An 18,338-nucleotide genomic window follows, 5' to 3' on the forward strand; every position below is an offset into this window, starting at 1 on the left:
CTCTTAAATTGTATGACAGACTCAAGCTGCTGGTACAAAAAAGATAATATACACACTTACTCATTTTACCAAATCTTTCTTAACATTTTAAATACCTAGAAGGTAATGGTTATATGCAGAAGTAAATTTTACTGGATATTTATTTAGGAATAGAAGCAACATGTACTTTGGAATTCCTTCAAATGTTTAAAGAAAGAAAACACTGTGATACTGAAACACACTAACTGCTCTTGAGAATTCAACTTCTGGTGTGCTTCTGGGCTCCTATAGACTTGACAGAAATAGACTTGAACCTCGTCTTTTAAACTCAAAAATAGGTGAAAGAGATTATACTCTGTTTATGCATATACTCTAACTGATCCACAGAAAAGAAGTCATAGTTGCCAGATTTACCTATTCAATGCACTGTATTCCCTAAACTGTGCTTATGTTAAACCATCAGGATAGGAATTGCCTCCAAGACTGGATCAAACAATAGGCTTAATTCCAATGTCAAGCTGCAAATGCATTTTCCAACAGAGATCACCTCCATGTGATCCCATAGAGTAACAGCACAAAATCAAGTAACATTCAGTGTTCTGAGCTGTGTTAATCTCCCTTATGCTCGTGTCATTTGAAAGCAAGACTGCACAGACAATAAAAGAGTATAACTTATAAAATGGAATTTCATATGAATACAAAATTTATTCAATAATATTTCACATTTACATTAACTTTTAAGAACCTTCTTTAATTTAAAAATTACATCAAATTACTATAAAATAATTTGCATCAGTATTGAAAACATGACAGCTACTTTTCCATTAAAAAAAACAACAACAAAGCAAAATTTAGATTAAATAGGATGAAAAATATACATGATATGAACATGTGGTAAAATACAACAAACCACTGACCGCATGGACAAAGTCAGTTCTTTTCTGCACACCTTATTCCACAGAGGTATCTGGACTAGTCTGAAGGAAATCGTACTGGCCACTGTCAAACATGTTACTACATTAGAGGGCTCACTATCTGACTGATGTCTTTGTTTCTCTAATTCACTCTCAGTCCAAATCCTTGATTTTGACAGAGTACTAAACAGAGTCACAACACAAAACACCAGGATACAAATCAATAAAGGACTAAACCAGGCATTACTGAGAACCACAATACCAAGATGTAGATGAAGACACACGAGCTAGGTTTACATTCAACAAGACACTTCTGAGAAAATAGGAACTGGTATTACTTGTAACTTCATTTATAATCTGGCTTTATACATTGGACAAAATAGTCACCCTCTTAATCCAAGCAAATGTGACACAGCCTCCACAATGAAGATTCACGAAACTACTTCAAAATTTCATGCCGCTTGCCTCTTGATGGCTCCTGCAGGATCCAGTTGCATTTACTTATGGCGTGTGGTCCAAAAATAACTCCCATCACCCATATCACAAGCTGAACTAAAATCAGGAAGCTGAACACTCCTCTAAATCTAAGACTGGTGATAGACTCAGAAAAGAGCAAACATTTATTTTTTGAGCTACAAAAACATTTTGTAGGAAGTTATTCTGGAAGCTTTTCTAATAGACACCTAGGCATTGCCTTTGCAGTGCCCAGCAGCATACAGCACCTTCAATATCACTTTCAAAGGTGTGGGTTGTGTTTTGTTTTGTTTTAATTACAACTCTAGACAACCTGAGGAGCTCTGCTTTTCAATCTTCTCAACTACTATTATTAAGCAAATTCTGCTCAAAGGAAAAAGGCTCGGTTCAGACACTCATTTTGAAAGGCACAGCCATCAAGAAAAAAAGCTATACCATTCATAAAATGCTTATCTCAGGACAAAGCAGCAGTGAATTTATAAACTGGTTTTTTTAATTTTTTAAGAAGTTGTTTCTTTTGAGACATGAAAGGTTCCCTCATGCCTGCCTTCTCAAAGTGTGCAATAATTAGATAGGATTCAAAATACTCTTCAAATTATTCTGCTATTTACTATCAGTTCTAACACCACAGATAATTAAAAAAAAAAAAAATCTGCTATTGTTCCCCAGGTACATGAAAGCAGTGACCTCCTTTGCACTTCCTGGATACTTCACAACAAAGAGCCTTTAGCTCAGGGACATTTTTTAATATCAAATATTTCTTTAAGAGTGGACTGAAATCTTTCCCAAGGCCTAGGGCACCCTTCTGACAGCTTTACCTTTCACCTGCTTTCTAAAAGCTTTAAACAAAAAAGAAAGCTTTAAACAGCCTCTCAAGACTTGCAATCATCAGATTTAATAAATAGCTGGTAACAAACTGGTGCACAGAATGAAAAGATGACTAAATTTCACTGTTCCTGCAAAACCCAGCTGTCTTGATAGTTTAGTGGCGTATCGACAGCACTGATCTGAGCACGGACAGGCAGGAGCAGACACAAGGATAGCAGATCAGAAAAAAATACCTACTACCATTCAGAGGAGCTGCATGATCTAAATTAGCATGCTATAATCTTCAAGAAAGAAACCCTGCAACAGCAGAAGGGAATCCTGAATTTCCCATTCACACAAACATAAATACAGCCACCCTTGGGGGAGTGGGGAAATAAAGCACAAGCTGGCCTTAAAAGCCTGAGTGCAAAAGCCTAAATCATTACAGTTCCTTGAGAAAAACAAGAGAAGTGGGCGAGGAGAACCAGGAAGGAGAAATGTTTTAGGCCATACTGCACAGACCACATCTAACCAAGGAAAAGGACAGGCAAAGATGCATACAGACATCCTGTGTGTGCGCCAATATGGATAAATACATGCCAACTTCACTCGGAAAAACATACAGCTACACTAGGACAGCACTATACTCACAAAAAGAACATCTTACTTGCTGCTTGTATAACACCCAGGCCAAAGCTGGTTTTTATCTGAGCACTTCAGACAGGCTCATGTCTAACTGTACTCACTACACAAAACACCTCACCAGTACTCATCTACTGTTGTTCGCCAAATACTTCCATTGCAAACTGCTTAAACTATCTTTTACCTTATATTTGTACAACTTAAGGCAATGGACTTCTGGATCTGCAACTAGGGTTTTCAGAAGCTGTGGTAATGTAACTAATAAAATCCTCAAGCTATACTGACACTACAGTGATGTCTAATAACAAGAGGTCATTGCTTGATAAACCTGGCATTTTAATCTAGCAACCTCTGGGAGTCAAAGCTACTTTAAAGAGGACAGGGAGTTCAGCAACCCACTTCGCAGTGTAAATTCAAGATACCAATTACAGCATCTTCCTAGAATAAAAGTTGTAAGACTGCCAGGTTATTCCAACTGTTTTGAACAGAGTGGTGACAATCCATGCCGAGATTTTTCCTGTCTTTTTGACTTATGAGTGCCTTAGAAAGGAATGACAGACACCTGCCTAATTACATTCAGAAATACTAGAGATCTCAAAATTTCTATTTTGGCAATTTTACAGTGAAGCCACCACAACATTAATGCCAGGGTTACCTCTGGCAACTACATATCTCAGACCAGGGAAACCAGCGGGCAGGAAGAAATGACAGAGATTCTGCAGAGTTGGTTTCCACTGCTGAAACACCCTGACAAGTTTCCTGGCTTGCCACAAGCTTGCCAGTCACACTGCAGTAAAATCAAAATACTATGTAATTATTACTAGACAGGTAAGACATGTACAGAGATCTTTTGAATCAATGGTCTCATTTTCTCTTCAAATTCAGGTCTCCTTCTGCTCCGCAGCTCCAAAATTCATCCTACTCCTGCCTGGAATGGTCAAACATAAGGGAAAAAACAATGACATTAATATGGCTTTCTAGGGCAGGAATGAAGAGCTTAGACAAAGAGCTCCTCAGCCCATGGTACACATGGAAAGGGCAAAAGATCACTGTCACTATCTCTAGTCTTTGGTAGGACAGAGAGAACATAAACTTCTGAGAAGGGCAGGTTTGGTTATCAAGAAGTTCTATTCAAAATTAGTAAGGCTGTCACAATGTACACACAGAGCCTGTCATAGACTATCACCTATACCTGAAATTGGATAAGAAGTTATCATTGTATTAAATTACATAAAATCTTCGATAATTAGAAGGCAGACAACTTGCAGAATTGTACAAAAACGAGCATACATTATTAAACAAATTCAACAGCATTTTATATGAACCAGCTTAAGTGTTTAGTATATTGTCCTCTTCAATTTAAGACATTGAATTGTAGCTGTTATAAAGGCTAGTAATACGTAAGCTGACTCTGCCAGAAAGCACTCTATTTCATGCACAGAAATACAGTTTAAGCTGTAAACTGGCACAGTACAGTGATATATCCAGTCACATCTAAAAACAATACAAGTACACATCAAAAAAGTACACAGACTGGCCAAAGGAATCCAAACTCCTTAAAATGTGTACATTACAGCATTAACTTAAAAAACTCTTTGGATTATATGCTTTCAGTTGGATACTGTTTTTTCACAACTGCTTCATCGTCTTTGAAATTCCAAGCACTTGAAACATACAGAACACTTCAAGGTATCTTTACCAAAACAAACTCAGGCAGGGTAGTTTTCTTTCAGCACACAATAAAGTCAGGTTGGGCAGGCAAAGAAAAATCACTTGCTCTATTTGACAACTTGAGCCCTAATGAATGAGAAAGGAGTTAAAAGTCAGGAGAATAAAAACTAGCAGTAACATTATAAAGCCAGCAAGACAAATTTTGAGAATGAGTTAACTGACTTTTATGATAGACCTGACAGGAACAAAGTAAGATCTCTGTCAACTCATTCTGCCAGAATTAGAAGTAACAACAGAATAAAGAAAAATAAGTTAAATTAATGCAGCCCCATATCATCTACATTCATATGATGATGCAAGAAAGAATTCTGTACTTGCGACAAAATTTAATTGTTTTTCTTTCCCATTATTTGACATAGCAATCACAGGATGGCTGAGGTTTGAAGGGACTTCTGGAGGTCATCTGAGTCAAACCATCTGCTCAGGCAGGGCCACCCAGAGGAAGCTGCCCAGGACCGTGTCTCAATGGCTTCTGAATATCTCCAAGGATGGAGACTCCATAACCTTCATGGGCAACCTCTGCCAGTGCTCAGTCATCCTCACAGTAAGAAATGTGTTTCCTGATGTTCAGAGGGCAAGTCCTGTGCATCAGGTTGTGCCCATTGCCTCTGGCCCTGTCACTGGGCACCACTGAAAAAAGTCTGGCTCTGTCCTCCTTGCACCTTCCCTTTGGGTATTTACAGATATTGGTAAGATCCCCCTGAGCCTTCTCCAGGCTGAACAGTCTCAGCTCTCTCAGCCTTTCCTCACAGGAGAGATGTTCCAGTCCATCATCTTTGTGGCCCTTCATTGGACTCACTCCAGTATGTTTCTGCCTCTCTTGTAGTGGGGAGCCCAGCACTGGACCCAGTGCTCCAGCTGTGGCCTCACCAGTGCTGAGCAGAGGGGAAGGATCAACTCCCTCGACCTGCTGCCAGCACTCCTCCTAATGCAGCCCAGGATAGCACTGTCCACCTTCGCTGCAAGGGCACATTGCTGATTCATGGTCAACTTGGAGTCCACCAGGACTTCCAGGGCCTTTTCTGCAAAGTTGCTCTCCAGCTGTTCAGACCACAGCTTGTACTGGTGCCTGGGGTCATTCCTCCTCAGGTGCAGGACTTTGCACTTTTCCTTGTTGAACTTCAGAAGGTTCCTGTCAGCTTGTTCTCCATCTGCCAGCTCCCTCATCACTTGTGGGTAAATTTCACCATGGCCCATGGACTTGTGTATGTCCAGTTTACTTCAGTATTCCCTGACCTTACCATCTTCCACCAAAGGTAATGAAGGACAAATGTCTAAAAATGAAAGACCAGTGTTCTGCAGCAAGTCAAAACTACCTTGACTGTCCGATAAGAAAACATCTTAAAATGTATCAAAGTGTATCAAAAGTGTAACAAAGCACTTATTGCTCCAAAGGGTATTTTACAGTACTTTCTGAACACAGCATAAGTGCCACAGCTGACACAAAGAATATGAATGTTTTTTATTTCCATAAATTAGTTTTAAGAAATTAATATTCACACCTCTGTGAAAACAATCTGAAGAGAATCCGTAATATGCGTTGCCAATGAACATAATTTCCTCCTCTTGAAATACCAAAACCATGACCATTCAAATACCTTCTTCAAATGGAAGAAAAATTCTGACTCTAACAAATCACCTATGTTAAAATTATTCATGGTCTATGAAGCATAACAGCTTAGGTTTCATGGATTAACACTTCAACATTATAGGTCTGAATGATCACGAATAATCAGTGGATGAAGGTGCAAGATTAATAATACCTACAAATAACCTCGGTTCTCACATAGATATCCATATATTAGAGCAATAATAATCTTTCACTCTTATTCTATCTTGGCACTTGAGAAATAGTTATTAGTTTTGTCATCAACCTGCATGTAAATGTCAGAATGCAAAAAAGGCTTTATAAGAAAGCTTCACACCTCAATGTCCTCAGCTCCTGAAGGCTGATTCTAGGCTAGCACTGTTTATCATGGATAGCATCAGATTTTATCTGAGCTCCCCACAATGACAGGTTGTCAGCATCCATGCTGCTGCTGCTGTATCTGTAAAAGATTTTTCCTCCTTAAAAATGCTGAGATAATGCCCATTTTTTAATCCTAAAAGAGTTCATCTTCCTCTGTTCAAGGGGCAAACAGAGCCTATTATGGCTATACAGCTTACTAGAGGTCCTTGTGCAGATGCTGGCATGCATACTTTACTGGGGGCTGGTGTGAGAGAAATGGGAACTGATATATTTTTGCTTGCCTTTCTCACAGAGAAAAGACAGGAATGCAATACAGTGGCGCTTCAAAGCAGGAAAAAAAAATTCTTACATTTTCTTTCTGGATTAAAATTTCATATTCACCCCAGCTCGTTACTGACATGTTAGTGGCCAAAAGAACACAGTAAAATGCAATAAGCATCTATGTCAATGGTAAAGTATAGCCACAGATCATTACCATGAATTCTGGTAAAGAGAACATTATCTACTTTATATATTAGATAAAATACAGACTAAAAGGAGATTTTCCTGCATTTAATGTTAAATATAGACAAAAGTTTCTTTAGTCTCAACACCAAAGTTGTTGGTACAGCTTTACAATTTTACAACAAATGGTACAACATGGAATAACTTCATTCAAAGATATTAATGCTTGTATTTAGCTTAAGCTTTGAAACCTGGCAGTCTGAGTCCATTCAGTCATATATGTCTATTAGTAGCTCATAACTGTACTAGGATAAAGTCTTAAGAATCTAATGATAAAGCGTTATTCATTCCAAAGCACTCTCACCATTGAAATAACAAGAGCAGTAAAAATATTGGTAAGAAGTATTGCTAATACTTCTCAACATGAACATTTAAACAAGCAAATTATGCCAAAAGTCCTGAAACAACTAAGTAATACAGACAAGCAATCTTTCAATACAAATTCAATATTAAAAGTTTAGTTCAGTAAGGGCTATGTTACAAATCCTTTCTGCTAGAGCAACTATTCTACTTGCATGAGGTAGGATAATTAATGAATTGATAATTACAGAGGCTCTTAGATTTCAAAGAATACTAGCAGATTTGAACAACAGAACTAAATAAACGAGAAACATTTTTCCTTTTAAACTTGCTTCATATTTTAACCTGCTATAGCTTACGAAAGGTTTCAGTGATGCTGTTTAAAATATTCAAATATTCAGCAGCTTAAAATACGTATGCATCCTCAAATATGAAATTTCCAACTGGATACACCTTTCTGATCTGAATTGCAACATACAAGATACTATTCAAACTCTGTAGCAGTAATCAGAATACTTGCAATCATCTCACATGGCAGCTATAGTAGCACATAGAAAATCGGTCTTTCCACAGACCTCACCAAAAGCTGTTACCTAGTACTTTTCCCCCTGTGCTCCAAGAACTGGGTATCAGAGGGCAGACTCCAACATTAAATGGAACACCAGAGCTCCTGTGGTTTTCAGGAGTTTCCTTGCAAGCAGTATGTCAACAGTGTGACAAAGTAACTTTAGAAATAAACCCATTTTGCACTTTGCCAAGTGCGGACAAAAGCCCAGAAAGTTATTTTTAAAAAACCCAAACGGTTTCAGGTGTTTGACTGTATGTGTTGTCCAACCTCAGCATGTAACATAGAGCCTGGTCTAAACACGCTTATGTATCAGACATTAAAACTTCCTACAGACAGGTCTAGCTAATACTGGACTACCTCCCAAACACATGAACAGGTCACTTCAGTTTCAGGGCAACCTTTCAATCTCCAGAAGCACAGATTACAGGTCTCCAACTCCCAAACTTCCAAAAGCCAAGTACAGCATATCCTACAGTCACTCACAAAAAGAAACACCCACTTTAAATAGAAGTTGCATCCAGCCACAGATATGGTCCCAAACTCCATTCCCTCACTATCTTCACAAAGTACTGAGGTGAGCTAGTGCTTTCCAGGACCAGTCAGCTCACTTCTACAGAAGCAGCTGAAGTTCTAGCTTGAGTTGTGACATGGAAAATGTCTAGTAGATGCCTAGTAGACATCCAAATTAAAAACCAAATGGTTTTTATCTTCATTGGGTCTACTAGACTCAGTGGCCATATTAACATCATACTGTTAACATGTTAAATATGTTAAATCAACATCATACTCCTATGAATTATAATCACTAAGTTTATTTTATACATGGACTGGTTACTTTTATGCATATGATTTTTTAGATTTATTAACATCTCTTCTTACAAAGAAAAAAAACATTAAACACTTACCTCAGCCAAGGCATTCTAATGTCTTAGAATGTAACATGAAATACCAGCTTCTAGTTAAAGTACATAATGAGGTACCACCACTGTCCTACCTAACTTTTAGGAAAGCTGTAACCTCATGACCTAGGAGAAGCCTTCAAAATCCAGGTGAAACAAACCATTTTGTAAGATGGTATCTGATGAATTTAAAACTCTTTTGCCCACATCACTTTCAGAAAGTTGTTTCAGACTGACATGGTTCAGAGTTGAAATTCAACTAGTTTCTATTGATCTAAATACATTCACAGCCACTTGATGCCAACTCATTTTTGCACCAATCCTACCCTTTGGCCTACACAGCTTTTTTTTCCCCTAGTGCTTACCTCTTCTGATATATTTATAGATAGCAATCAGATCCCCTTTCAATCTTCATTTTGCTAAGATAAACAAGCCAAACTATCCTACTTCACTTATGTTAATAATTTTTTCTTCGCACCATTCCCATTTGGGTTCATTTTCTCTGACTAGGTGTTGCCAGGGATGTGTTCAGATAAAGGTTCATCAATGCCATAAACCTTGACATTAACACTTCCCTCACTACAAAACTACAGTCTCATATTTTCCCCGTTTCACGACTCATCACTCTTGCAATAAACCTGTGATTAAGTGCTAGCTAGTTTTACTCCTTCTTCATCACTTCCAAATAAAAAGAGACAACAGCGGTTTTATTATTAGCACATATCAAATGTACAATTTTTTTTTTTGGCGTTCAACACATCTCCTAACTTTGCATTACTAATGAGCTCTACCAGCATAGTCTCACCAATATCAAGGTCATTAATGAAGATACTAAACCAAGTTCAAACATGACACTGGTCCATCCTTTAAAAATGTGCTTTTGCCAAGAAAGTTTGGACCAGATGACCCTTGAGGTCCCTTCCAACATGGTATTCTACGATTAAGCTTCCAATAGCCCAACAGCTGTGCTGCAGTTTATTTTATAATTTGCCCCTTCTCCATCTTATGTTTTTCCACTAAGCTCTTTTACCTATAACCTATTAGTTTTGCAGATACCTTTGTATCAAATAGTTAATATTCAGATCATGGAATAGACCCTCCTGGAATACATGTCAAAAATGTATGGAAGACAGGGAGGTGATCAGGGACAGCCAATACGGCTCCACCAAGGGCAAATCACGCCCCACTAATCTAGTGGCCTTCTACAATGGAGTGACTGCATCAGTAGACAAGGGAAGAGCTACGGATGTCAACGATCTGGACTTTTATGATGAAGGTGATGAGACACTGGGACAGGTTACCCAGAGAAGTTGCGGATGAATCCTCCCTGGGAGTGTTCAAGGCCAGGCTGGATGGGGCTTTGAGACACCTGGTCTAGTGGAAGGTGTCCCTGCCAATGGCAAGGGGGTTGGATTAGGTGATCTTTAAGGTCCCTTCCAACCCAAAACATTCTATGATTCTGTGAAATAATGTAATGACATCCAGTAAATCCAGTGGTAAAATCAGATTTCAGTTGGGGAATGCACACAGAAGAGATGAAATAAAAAAGCACAGATAGAGAAGCAGGTCTCAGATCAGAATGGTACATTCTACCTGGGACACTCATACTGCATTTTATTCCACATTCCATTTACCTCCATGTCTTTAATTATTTTTTCCTCTAAAGCTTTGCTTATTATCGAGGTCAGACCCGTTCAAGCACTGAAGTGTCAAATTAAGAATTACCCCAAGTGAGACCACATTTTGAAAAACACAAGAGCAGAAAACTCTAAGGTGACTATCTTTTTAAAATTCAGGCAATTATTTTTCTTTTTTTCCTTATTCATGTTATTAAAAACTGAACATCTGATGTCCTCCACCAGGACAATATTTAGCAAATTGTCTTAATTCTCAAGACCTTGTTCATATAGAGAAATAAACTGAAAATATTTATTTTAATTTACATAATTATGTGTTTCTAAGTACTTTCAAACCATAAAATGAAATATGACATCTACACTGCCAAACAATTTACAATGCAATGAAATAACCGTATACAATACACACACCAAAAAAAAAGAGCAAGAGAAGCTAAAGAGACCAGAATCACTATGCACTGGATAAAGTCTTACTACCTTTAGGAACACAAAGTTACCAAAATTCTAACTTGCGTTTCTGAATTTTTATTTTCAACAATACCACATCAGAAATTGTAGAGTCATTTTGCTGAAGGTTTGTTTGTTTGGGTCTTTTTAATAAATTAGTTTATACACAGTTATCTGGCTCATCTGACAATAAAAGCCTTGTAATTTGACAACTTTCACACTGGAAAATGTAATACTCAACTAATTAGTCAGTGATTTTTTTTTCCACTTTACACACAGCAAGTTTTCTCCAGCAGCCTTTTCCAAGATGAATTTATAGCTTGTAAGCTGAGTGTATAATAATCTGTTAATGACTGATGGTCACAAACATCTGGTTAACAAACATGTCCCAAAGACAAAGTTGGTCAGAAAGTAAAACATTTGGCTTGACTGTGGTTTGTAAAACAGGAACAATTTATAATACCACAATGGACAGTCAGTGCACTAAATACTCAGATCTATTAACTGATGCATAAAACAGCTCCTCTTGTTCATGGTAAGTTTCTACTTTTCAACTTTGCCTTGAATAATGGTACAGTGTTCATGTATAATACAGTATTTTTTTACAGTATTAATAACAATGTATCACAGTGATGAGACCACTTGCTTAGGCTATCAACAAGCAGCATGAGTAGGCATTTTAGACTAATTACAATGTAAAGGTGAAGCTTTTATACCAGTGACTACACCAGAAGTACAAGATGGTGAGGTTTGGATAGTGTTTCCCTATTTAGTGAAGATGCAATGTTAAGTAAAACAGAGTCCTACAAATTGCTGGTAAAGGATAAAACTTCCAAATCTTCACTGCTGTATACCTCTATCATCACAGGGAAAATGTACTTCCGTTGTTGAATCTTAAAATAAATGGCAAACAAGATCTGCTAAAACATAATCTAACACCTATAATACACTGGACTTGACAAATCCATACAACATCAGTACAAATCCTTTTTATTAGTCGGTTTTAAATGCAGTCTAACACTGTGGTAGAGATACATTTTTACATAATATCACCTCATAAGAAACACCTAGTAAAAAAACCCCAAACATCTCCCTTTCTCTTCCTCAACACATTCCCAGCAATAATTGTGTGTCTTGATCTTCATTAATACCTATAAACTTAAAAAAAAAAAAAAAAAAAATCACTAACAAATATTACATCTGAGCCAGGAAACAATGGATAGAAGTACAGATATATAGGAAGAGTAAACAATTCCAGGAATGGATTTAAAAAAAAAAAGATGTCAAAGACTACTTGGTGAGTACTGAGTCATTCTACGGGATGTTCAATCTTTGTCATTACCAATACTCAGCCAGTAAAAATATTAGCTTAAATGGAATAATTTCAAAGTATCAAAAAGCCACAACTGAGTTAGTAATCATTTACAACCATTTTTTCCCCTCTGCACTCCCACTGTTTAGTTTCAAAAACGTTCCTGAATGAAGATACCAGTAAACTGACATCCCAATCACCTTTTTTTTAACCCATCGTAGAAAGCTAGGACATCATAAATTTGCTGGTGCTTTCAACAGAGTGAAAACAGGCGTAAAATGTGACACAATCAAGACACACAAATAAGGCATGAAGATCACATTTGAGGACTTCAAACTCTGCCTGGACTAAAAGATATCCTGTGCCAATTCTGGCAACAGACCTTGAAGGCAGGGGATGGATTTAACGTTGAGCTATTTTTACCTTTAAATTCCACCTTCTCCATTTGCAGCAACACATAGCCTGTGGCTTTCAAAGTTACCAACAGTAGCATAATGACTACAAAATAATCTACAGTAATATTTTTCTATTATTTAAAATGCATTGAAATCTACATTTCAGAATGAGCTGTAACACTTAAGTGCTCTCTGCCTCACCTGCAGAGTCATTTGAACATATACCAGCTGATAGCAGATTTCATACACTAACAATCCTAAATTATGAATCTGATTAATAAAAAGAAATTAAACATCAACTCTTATATTGACCCCTCATCAAAGGGAAAAGTTATTGCACACAGACATGCTGAAAAGTTGATTTTAGTCTGCTTACTTGCTGACTTATTTCTAGCCTCGAGGTAATAAAAAAGGAAACGTGTGTCTCATTGAGACCTTTACAAAGGTAACTTAACTGGATTTCACACACTTTTAAGCAAGAACTTAAATAAAGCACATCAATTTAGAATATTCAGACATTTTTATAATGTTTGACCATTGCTAATCAGACACCTCTGATTCACATGAAATTGAAATTCTGAGCACTGTCTACTAATCTTCCAAGGCTCATCAAATCAACTGGTGTTGATTTTCAATTAGGTATTGCAGAAGCATGTCTTCAGACTGATTTAAAGATTTGGGAAAGGTTTTTAAAAAAGAACCGTCATCCAAGACCAGCTTAAATACATGTTACTTAAAATTGCAAGACTGGCTTCTTCGACTTAAGGAAGACCTAGTTCCCATAACAATACGAGAAATTTTTCAACTGAAAAATTCAAGCGCTGCTATTTAACTACACAACTGTTTAAAAAAAAAAAACCAAACCTCATGAGGAACCAATTTCAGATTACCATAATCTTCACTAAACTAGACCTACAGAAATTATTATATGCATAAGTCACATGAAAATACCCCAATAAGCAGCAGCAGATGTTCCACCTTCCAAATTAGTTGCTTTTAAGTGTCTCATGTTTGTTTCAGTTCTTTGTATCCAGTCCTAAACAATTCCAAACAACTTCAGATTTGAGAAGCTAAACAAAATACATTACATTAAAATACAGAAGCAAGCTAACCTACAGGAGTAATACGGATACAAGAACCATGAGGCAAATTCTCAGTACTCTATATTGAGTCTCTGAAAGTTGTATTACATAGCATGTATCAGCTGCCTCTTAGTTTCATCACTTATAAGTACAATTGTTACATTTGCACAACACTCTGAAATGTACTTCTTTGTTTTGAGGTTTTCCTTAGGAATTCCTGATGGTTCCACAACCCAAAGAAATTTAGTTATCATAGAAGCAGAGGGAATTGAACCATGATTCCAAAATACTATTGATGACTGAAATTTCTAGGAATAGAAAGTACTACAAAGATGGGATTCTAAGCTGTCAGTCACCAAGGGAAATACGTAATGTGTTAACCATCATGGGACATGCTTTTTAGACCTCCCTCTAAATAGTGTGGAATAAAATTCAGAATAAATGTATTATAGACCTTATTTTTGCTAATTGACTAACACAGATTAGGGGGGGGGAAAAAAAAGGCAAAAAACCCACAAACCACACCACAACCAAGGAGAATTTTCATCAGGCAATTATGAATTTGATGATAAATTTAAAACTTTACCAACGACTCCTTAAGATAGGTCCTATATACTTTTTAGCTTAAATCATTGTTTCCGCAGGAGCATATTAACACATCTCACTCTTACCCTAAAGGTCAGCAAGTCCATTACAAGTTCCTGAGGCAAGAAAACCAACAAAACTGTTTGTTTAGTTCAGATGTTTAGACTTAACCTATATCTCTGTTACATACACATCTACAGTAACACTAAATAGTAATAATGGATAAATGTCCTAATAAAATAACTCTGCATGACCAGCTACACTGAAAATAATATTTTTTTAAACAAAGTTGTATGATTTTCCTACGCTAAGTTACACTTATTCTGAGTCACACATTCTCTTACTAACAGATTACTTTTTCAAATATTACACTCTGAATTCCCTTCTGCCAATATTGTACTCTTCAAGGCAGTACTTTAGAAGTGAACTACTGTCTGTGGTCCACAAACCTTTTTAAACACCTCAAAATAATAAGCAGTTAGAAAATATTTATTGAGAATGCACTCAATAATCTCTCAACAGATAACTCTTTCTACACTATATTACTATTATAATATAGTAATAGAGAGTGCTTTCCATGGAGTATTAAGACTGCAGTCTCATTATGCTTCAGATTTTGTTTTTGCTTAGTCTGCTCTACATAAATTTTCCTAATATAGGCAGTAGCCTGAAACCAAAGTTTATGCCTAAAGAATACACATTTCGTGCTCTAAGTACATAAATACACAGCACAATAAAGATCACTGATTGACAATGGCTTCATCCAGACAGAATTTCTAATCTAGTATTTATTCCATATTCCCTGTATCAACACTTTGTTTCGTATCACATAAATATGGCTTACTTCCAGCTTGAAGACAGCTCAACATTTGAAAGCTCTGAATTAGACACAGTAGCCTTTTTCTTAAAAAAAAAAAAAAAAGCAGGCATCTTCAACCAACCTGTTCTTGCAATTAGTATGCAGTGTATTGAAATCTGAGTGCAGGCAGACCTAGCAGCATTTTAAAAACACAAAACAGAAGGGAAAAAGATAAATTCCCACTATGGTTTTGACTCTATGAATGTGCTATTTAAAAATTTAAAAATTGAAGCTATCAATAATTTAATATGTGTGATAAGACAGATTTTGGGTTTTAATTGATTTGATGGATCAATAAAGCAAGTATAGTTTGTTAAAAATCTCTTTGACAAACAAGTGTTATTTCTAAAAGCCAGGGCAGCCAAAGGTATCTTGGGGGAATAAAGTGTTCTTCTCTAATATAAACATTAATTTTAGTTGTCCATTTAAAGAATTTTACAGCATCATAAATTCCACTGTGTCCCTCTACAACAAAGAAAAATTAGTCTACTGAAAATGGAAAATAAAATAGAAACATTTATAGGATTAGGCAAGTACATGTGCTGACACTAGTCAGAAAATTTAAAATGTAACTTCAGATAACGTTAACAGCTCTAACAAAAAAAAAAATCTAGTATTGCTGATTCTAAATCTGAAACGTTCTGAGATTTTTCTGAATGACCCTTATGTGTATGAATTATAATCACAGGATACTACTGAAAACTACTTATTCTATCATGCTTTTCTTTATGCCCCTACCTTTCGAGCATCACTCATCTTTGGAAGACCCTGCCTTTTCACGACTAATTTATTAAGAGAGAAAAACCCCCACATGATAGCAGCACTAACTGGGACCTATTTTGACAGAAGCATGGCATGCCGGTCACAGTCACGCAGTCAGCATGCAACACCCACTAAAGCAGAAACTTCCAAAACGCACACATTCCTTCCCTTCCTTCCCAAGAGAGAATCGAGCTGCCTGTTTACATCCCTAGAACCTGCCGGAAACATAAAAACTTGAGGGAAAGGGTGGCAAGTAATTTGCCAGGCCAGGTTGCATCGAGAAAGGGTGCGAGCGCCTGCACATCGCCTACTCGCACAGGGTGATGGTGCAAAACCGCACCGGCCCCCGCGGGGACACCGGCTGGGACCGGGCTCTGACAAGTGCCCAAGGCCGGCGCTCCAGGGCGGGGGAAAACGCCAGACCCGAGGGCAGGCTCCTGAAACCGGGTCTTCCCTCCCCGCACGGCGGCAAGGCTTCAATCACCCACTTTGGGGCCTCTCCTACCCGCTACTGGCAGAGGGAGACGGCACAGAGAGGGGCCAGCAGCCACAAAAATGACAGGAGAGCGACTCTCCCTCGCCGGGACGGCCCCCGTCCCTTCCCCGGGCCCCGCTACTCCAGGGCCGGGCCTCCCGAGGGGAGCAGTGACACGGCAGCGGCTGCGCCGGCACGCACGGGGAACACGGGGGGGACATGGGGGCGGACCGGCGCCCCGGCGAGGGCCGGAGCGGGGCGGCCGGCCGCCGAGCGCCGCGCCCGGCAGAGCGGGCGGCGGACGGGCACCCGCCGGGGGCCGGACCGCGGCGCTGCCGGGGCCGCGGACACGCTCTCGAGTCCCCACGGGATCCCAAGATGGCGGCGGCCGAGCCCGCACACCGGCTCGGCGGCGCCCCCCCACTCCTCGACGGACCCGGGCGGGCAGGGCCCGGCACCGCGGCCCGGGGGAGGAGGGGAACCGAGGCGCCTGGAGGCGGCCCGGCGCCGAGGCGAAGCGGAACACGCCGCCGGGCTGGGCCGTCCCGCTGCTGCCCGCCCCCCCCCGCCACCGCTCCCCCACGCCCGGCTCCCCCTCACCTTTGAATTTGAGGTCGGTGGGCGGATCGAGCACCAGGATCTGCTCGTGCTTTGCCAGAGCCCCGGCGGCCGCCATCTCGCTCGCTCGCTCCGGCGGGAGGAGGAGTGGGGGGGGGGGAGGGAGGAGCGGGAGGAGGAGGGGCGGGAGCGGGAGGCCGGGCGGCGGCGGCGCCGCTCCCTCGCGGCGGGCGGGCGGGCGCGCGGCGGCTCCGCGCGCGGCTGCGGGCGCGGCCGGCGGGGCGCGCGGGCCGAGGGCGGGCGCTACCGGCTGCCGCTTGCGCGCGCTGCCGCCCCGAGCCCCGCGTTCGCCGCCCTCCCCGCGCGACTGGCTCGAGGGCCGGCCGGCAACGCCACCACGGAGCGGGCACGGAGGCGGCGGTGGCGCTCCCTGCGCGCATGCGCCGGCGCGCAGCTCGCGCCCAGCGGCTGCCTGCCTCCCGCGCCGCCGGTTGGAGCGAGGCCCCGCGGCCGGGCTCTCGTAGGCACCCCCCGCTGGAGCCGCCGGAGGGCAGAGGGGAGAAGCGGCACCCCTGAAACACACCCACAGAGCTCGGGCAGCAGGCGTGCGCCGAGGATCGGCGGGAGAGAAAGGGCGCCGCTGGCTCGGCGCTTTGGGCGGCTGCGACGCCGCTGGGGAGCTACCGCTGCCGGCGTGCTGCGCGGCGGGCGGGCGCGGGGTGTGCTGGGAGTTGTAGTCTTGGCGGGACGGTGAGGGGGCGCAGGCAGCCGGGGTGGGCTCTCTCTCCGTGAGGCTGTGGGGAAGGGCGGGCCTCCCAGCCCACGAGTGGTTTGGCCGACCCTTCCCCTGAGACTGGAGATGGGAGGGCGAGCCTGGGTGCCTCATAGGAGGCACCAGAGGGGCAGTTGAGAGAGGGGCAAGGAGGATCAAACTGGGTAAACAGTCCCAAACTCCCCATGGCTGCTGGGGGCCCTGGTTTGTGTCTGGGCTGCTCACGGGTGAGGCTTGAGGTGCTCGAGCCAGCTCCTAGCTGCTATGTGGTACCTGCATCAGGAGGGCTGGGGCCCAGCCTAAAGGCAGCCTTGCGGAGCAGCACCTGGGCACCAAGGTGGGTGGGCCCAGCTCCCAAACAGGCCTGAAAAACGGCCAAAAATTGAGTAAAAAAGTTGTTCGTAGGTGAAGGCTTAGGAGTATTAACAGGGAGTCAGTATTGAGAGTGAGCTCTTGCAAAACCTGAATGAGAAGTAAGAGCCGTTGCTTATTAGTACACAGGGTATTTGCCATCCTTCTCACTTGCACTTTTTGTCAGACACAGTGTTTTCATGGTGGGCCTTATCATTAATACTACACTTTCAAGCAGACAGTGCATCTTGCGATATTGAATACACCAGTAACAAACAAGCAAGAAAAAACAAATAGCCAAATCCACCTGAACCTT

The 18,338-nt window shown here is 40.9% G+C and overlaps 1 protein-coding gene across 1 annotated transcript in view; it reads right to left on the reverse strand.

The window, feature by feature from the left end:
• The window catches only part of VAPA (VAMP associated protein A), a 32,688-nt gene extending 15,620 nt beyond the window's left edge, over nt 1-17,068 (reverse strand). Inside the window, exon 1 of the mRNA XM_065629678.1 lies at nt 16,942-17,068. Coding sequence (XP_065485750.1) covers nt 16,942-17,017 — 76 coding nt within the window. The 5' untranslated portion in view covers nt 17,018-17,068. The remainder of the gene's footprint in view (nt 1-16,941) is intronic.
• Nucleotides 17,069-18,338: the final 1,270 nt, after the last annotated feature.

Source organism: Caloenas nicobarica, chromosome 2 (genome assembly GCF_036013445.1).
Source record: "Caloenas nicobarica isolate bCalNic1 chromosome 2, bCalNic1.hap1, whole genome shotgun sequence".
Classification (NCBI taxonomy): domain Eukaryota; kingdom Metazoa; phylum Chordata; class Aves; order Columbiformes; family Columbidae; genus Caloenas; species Caloenas nicobarica.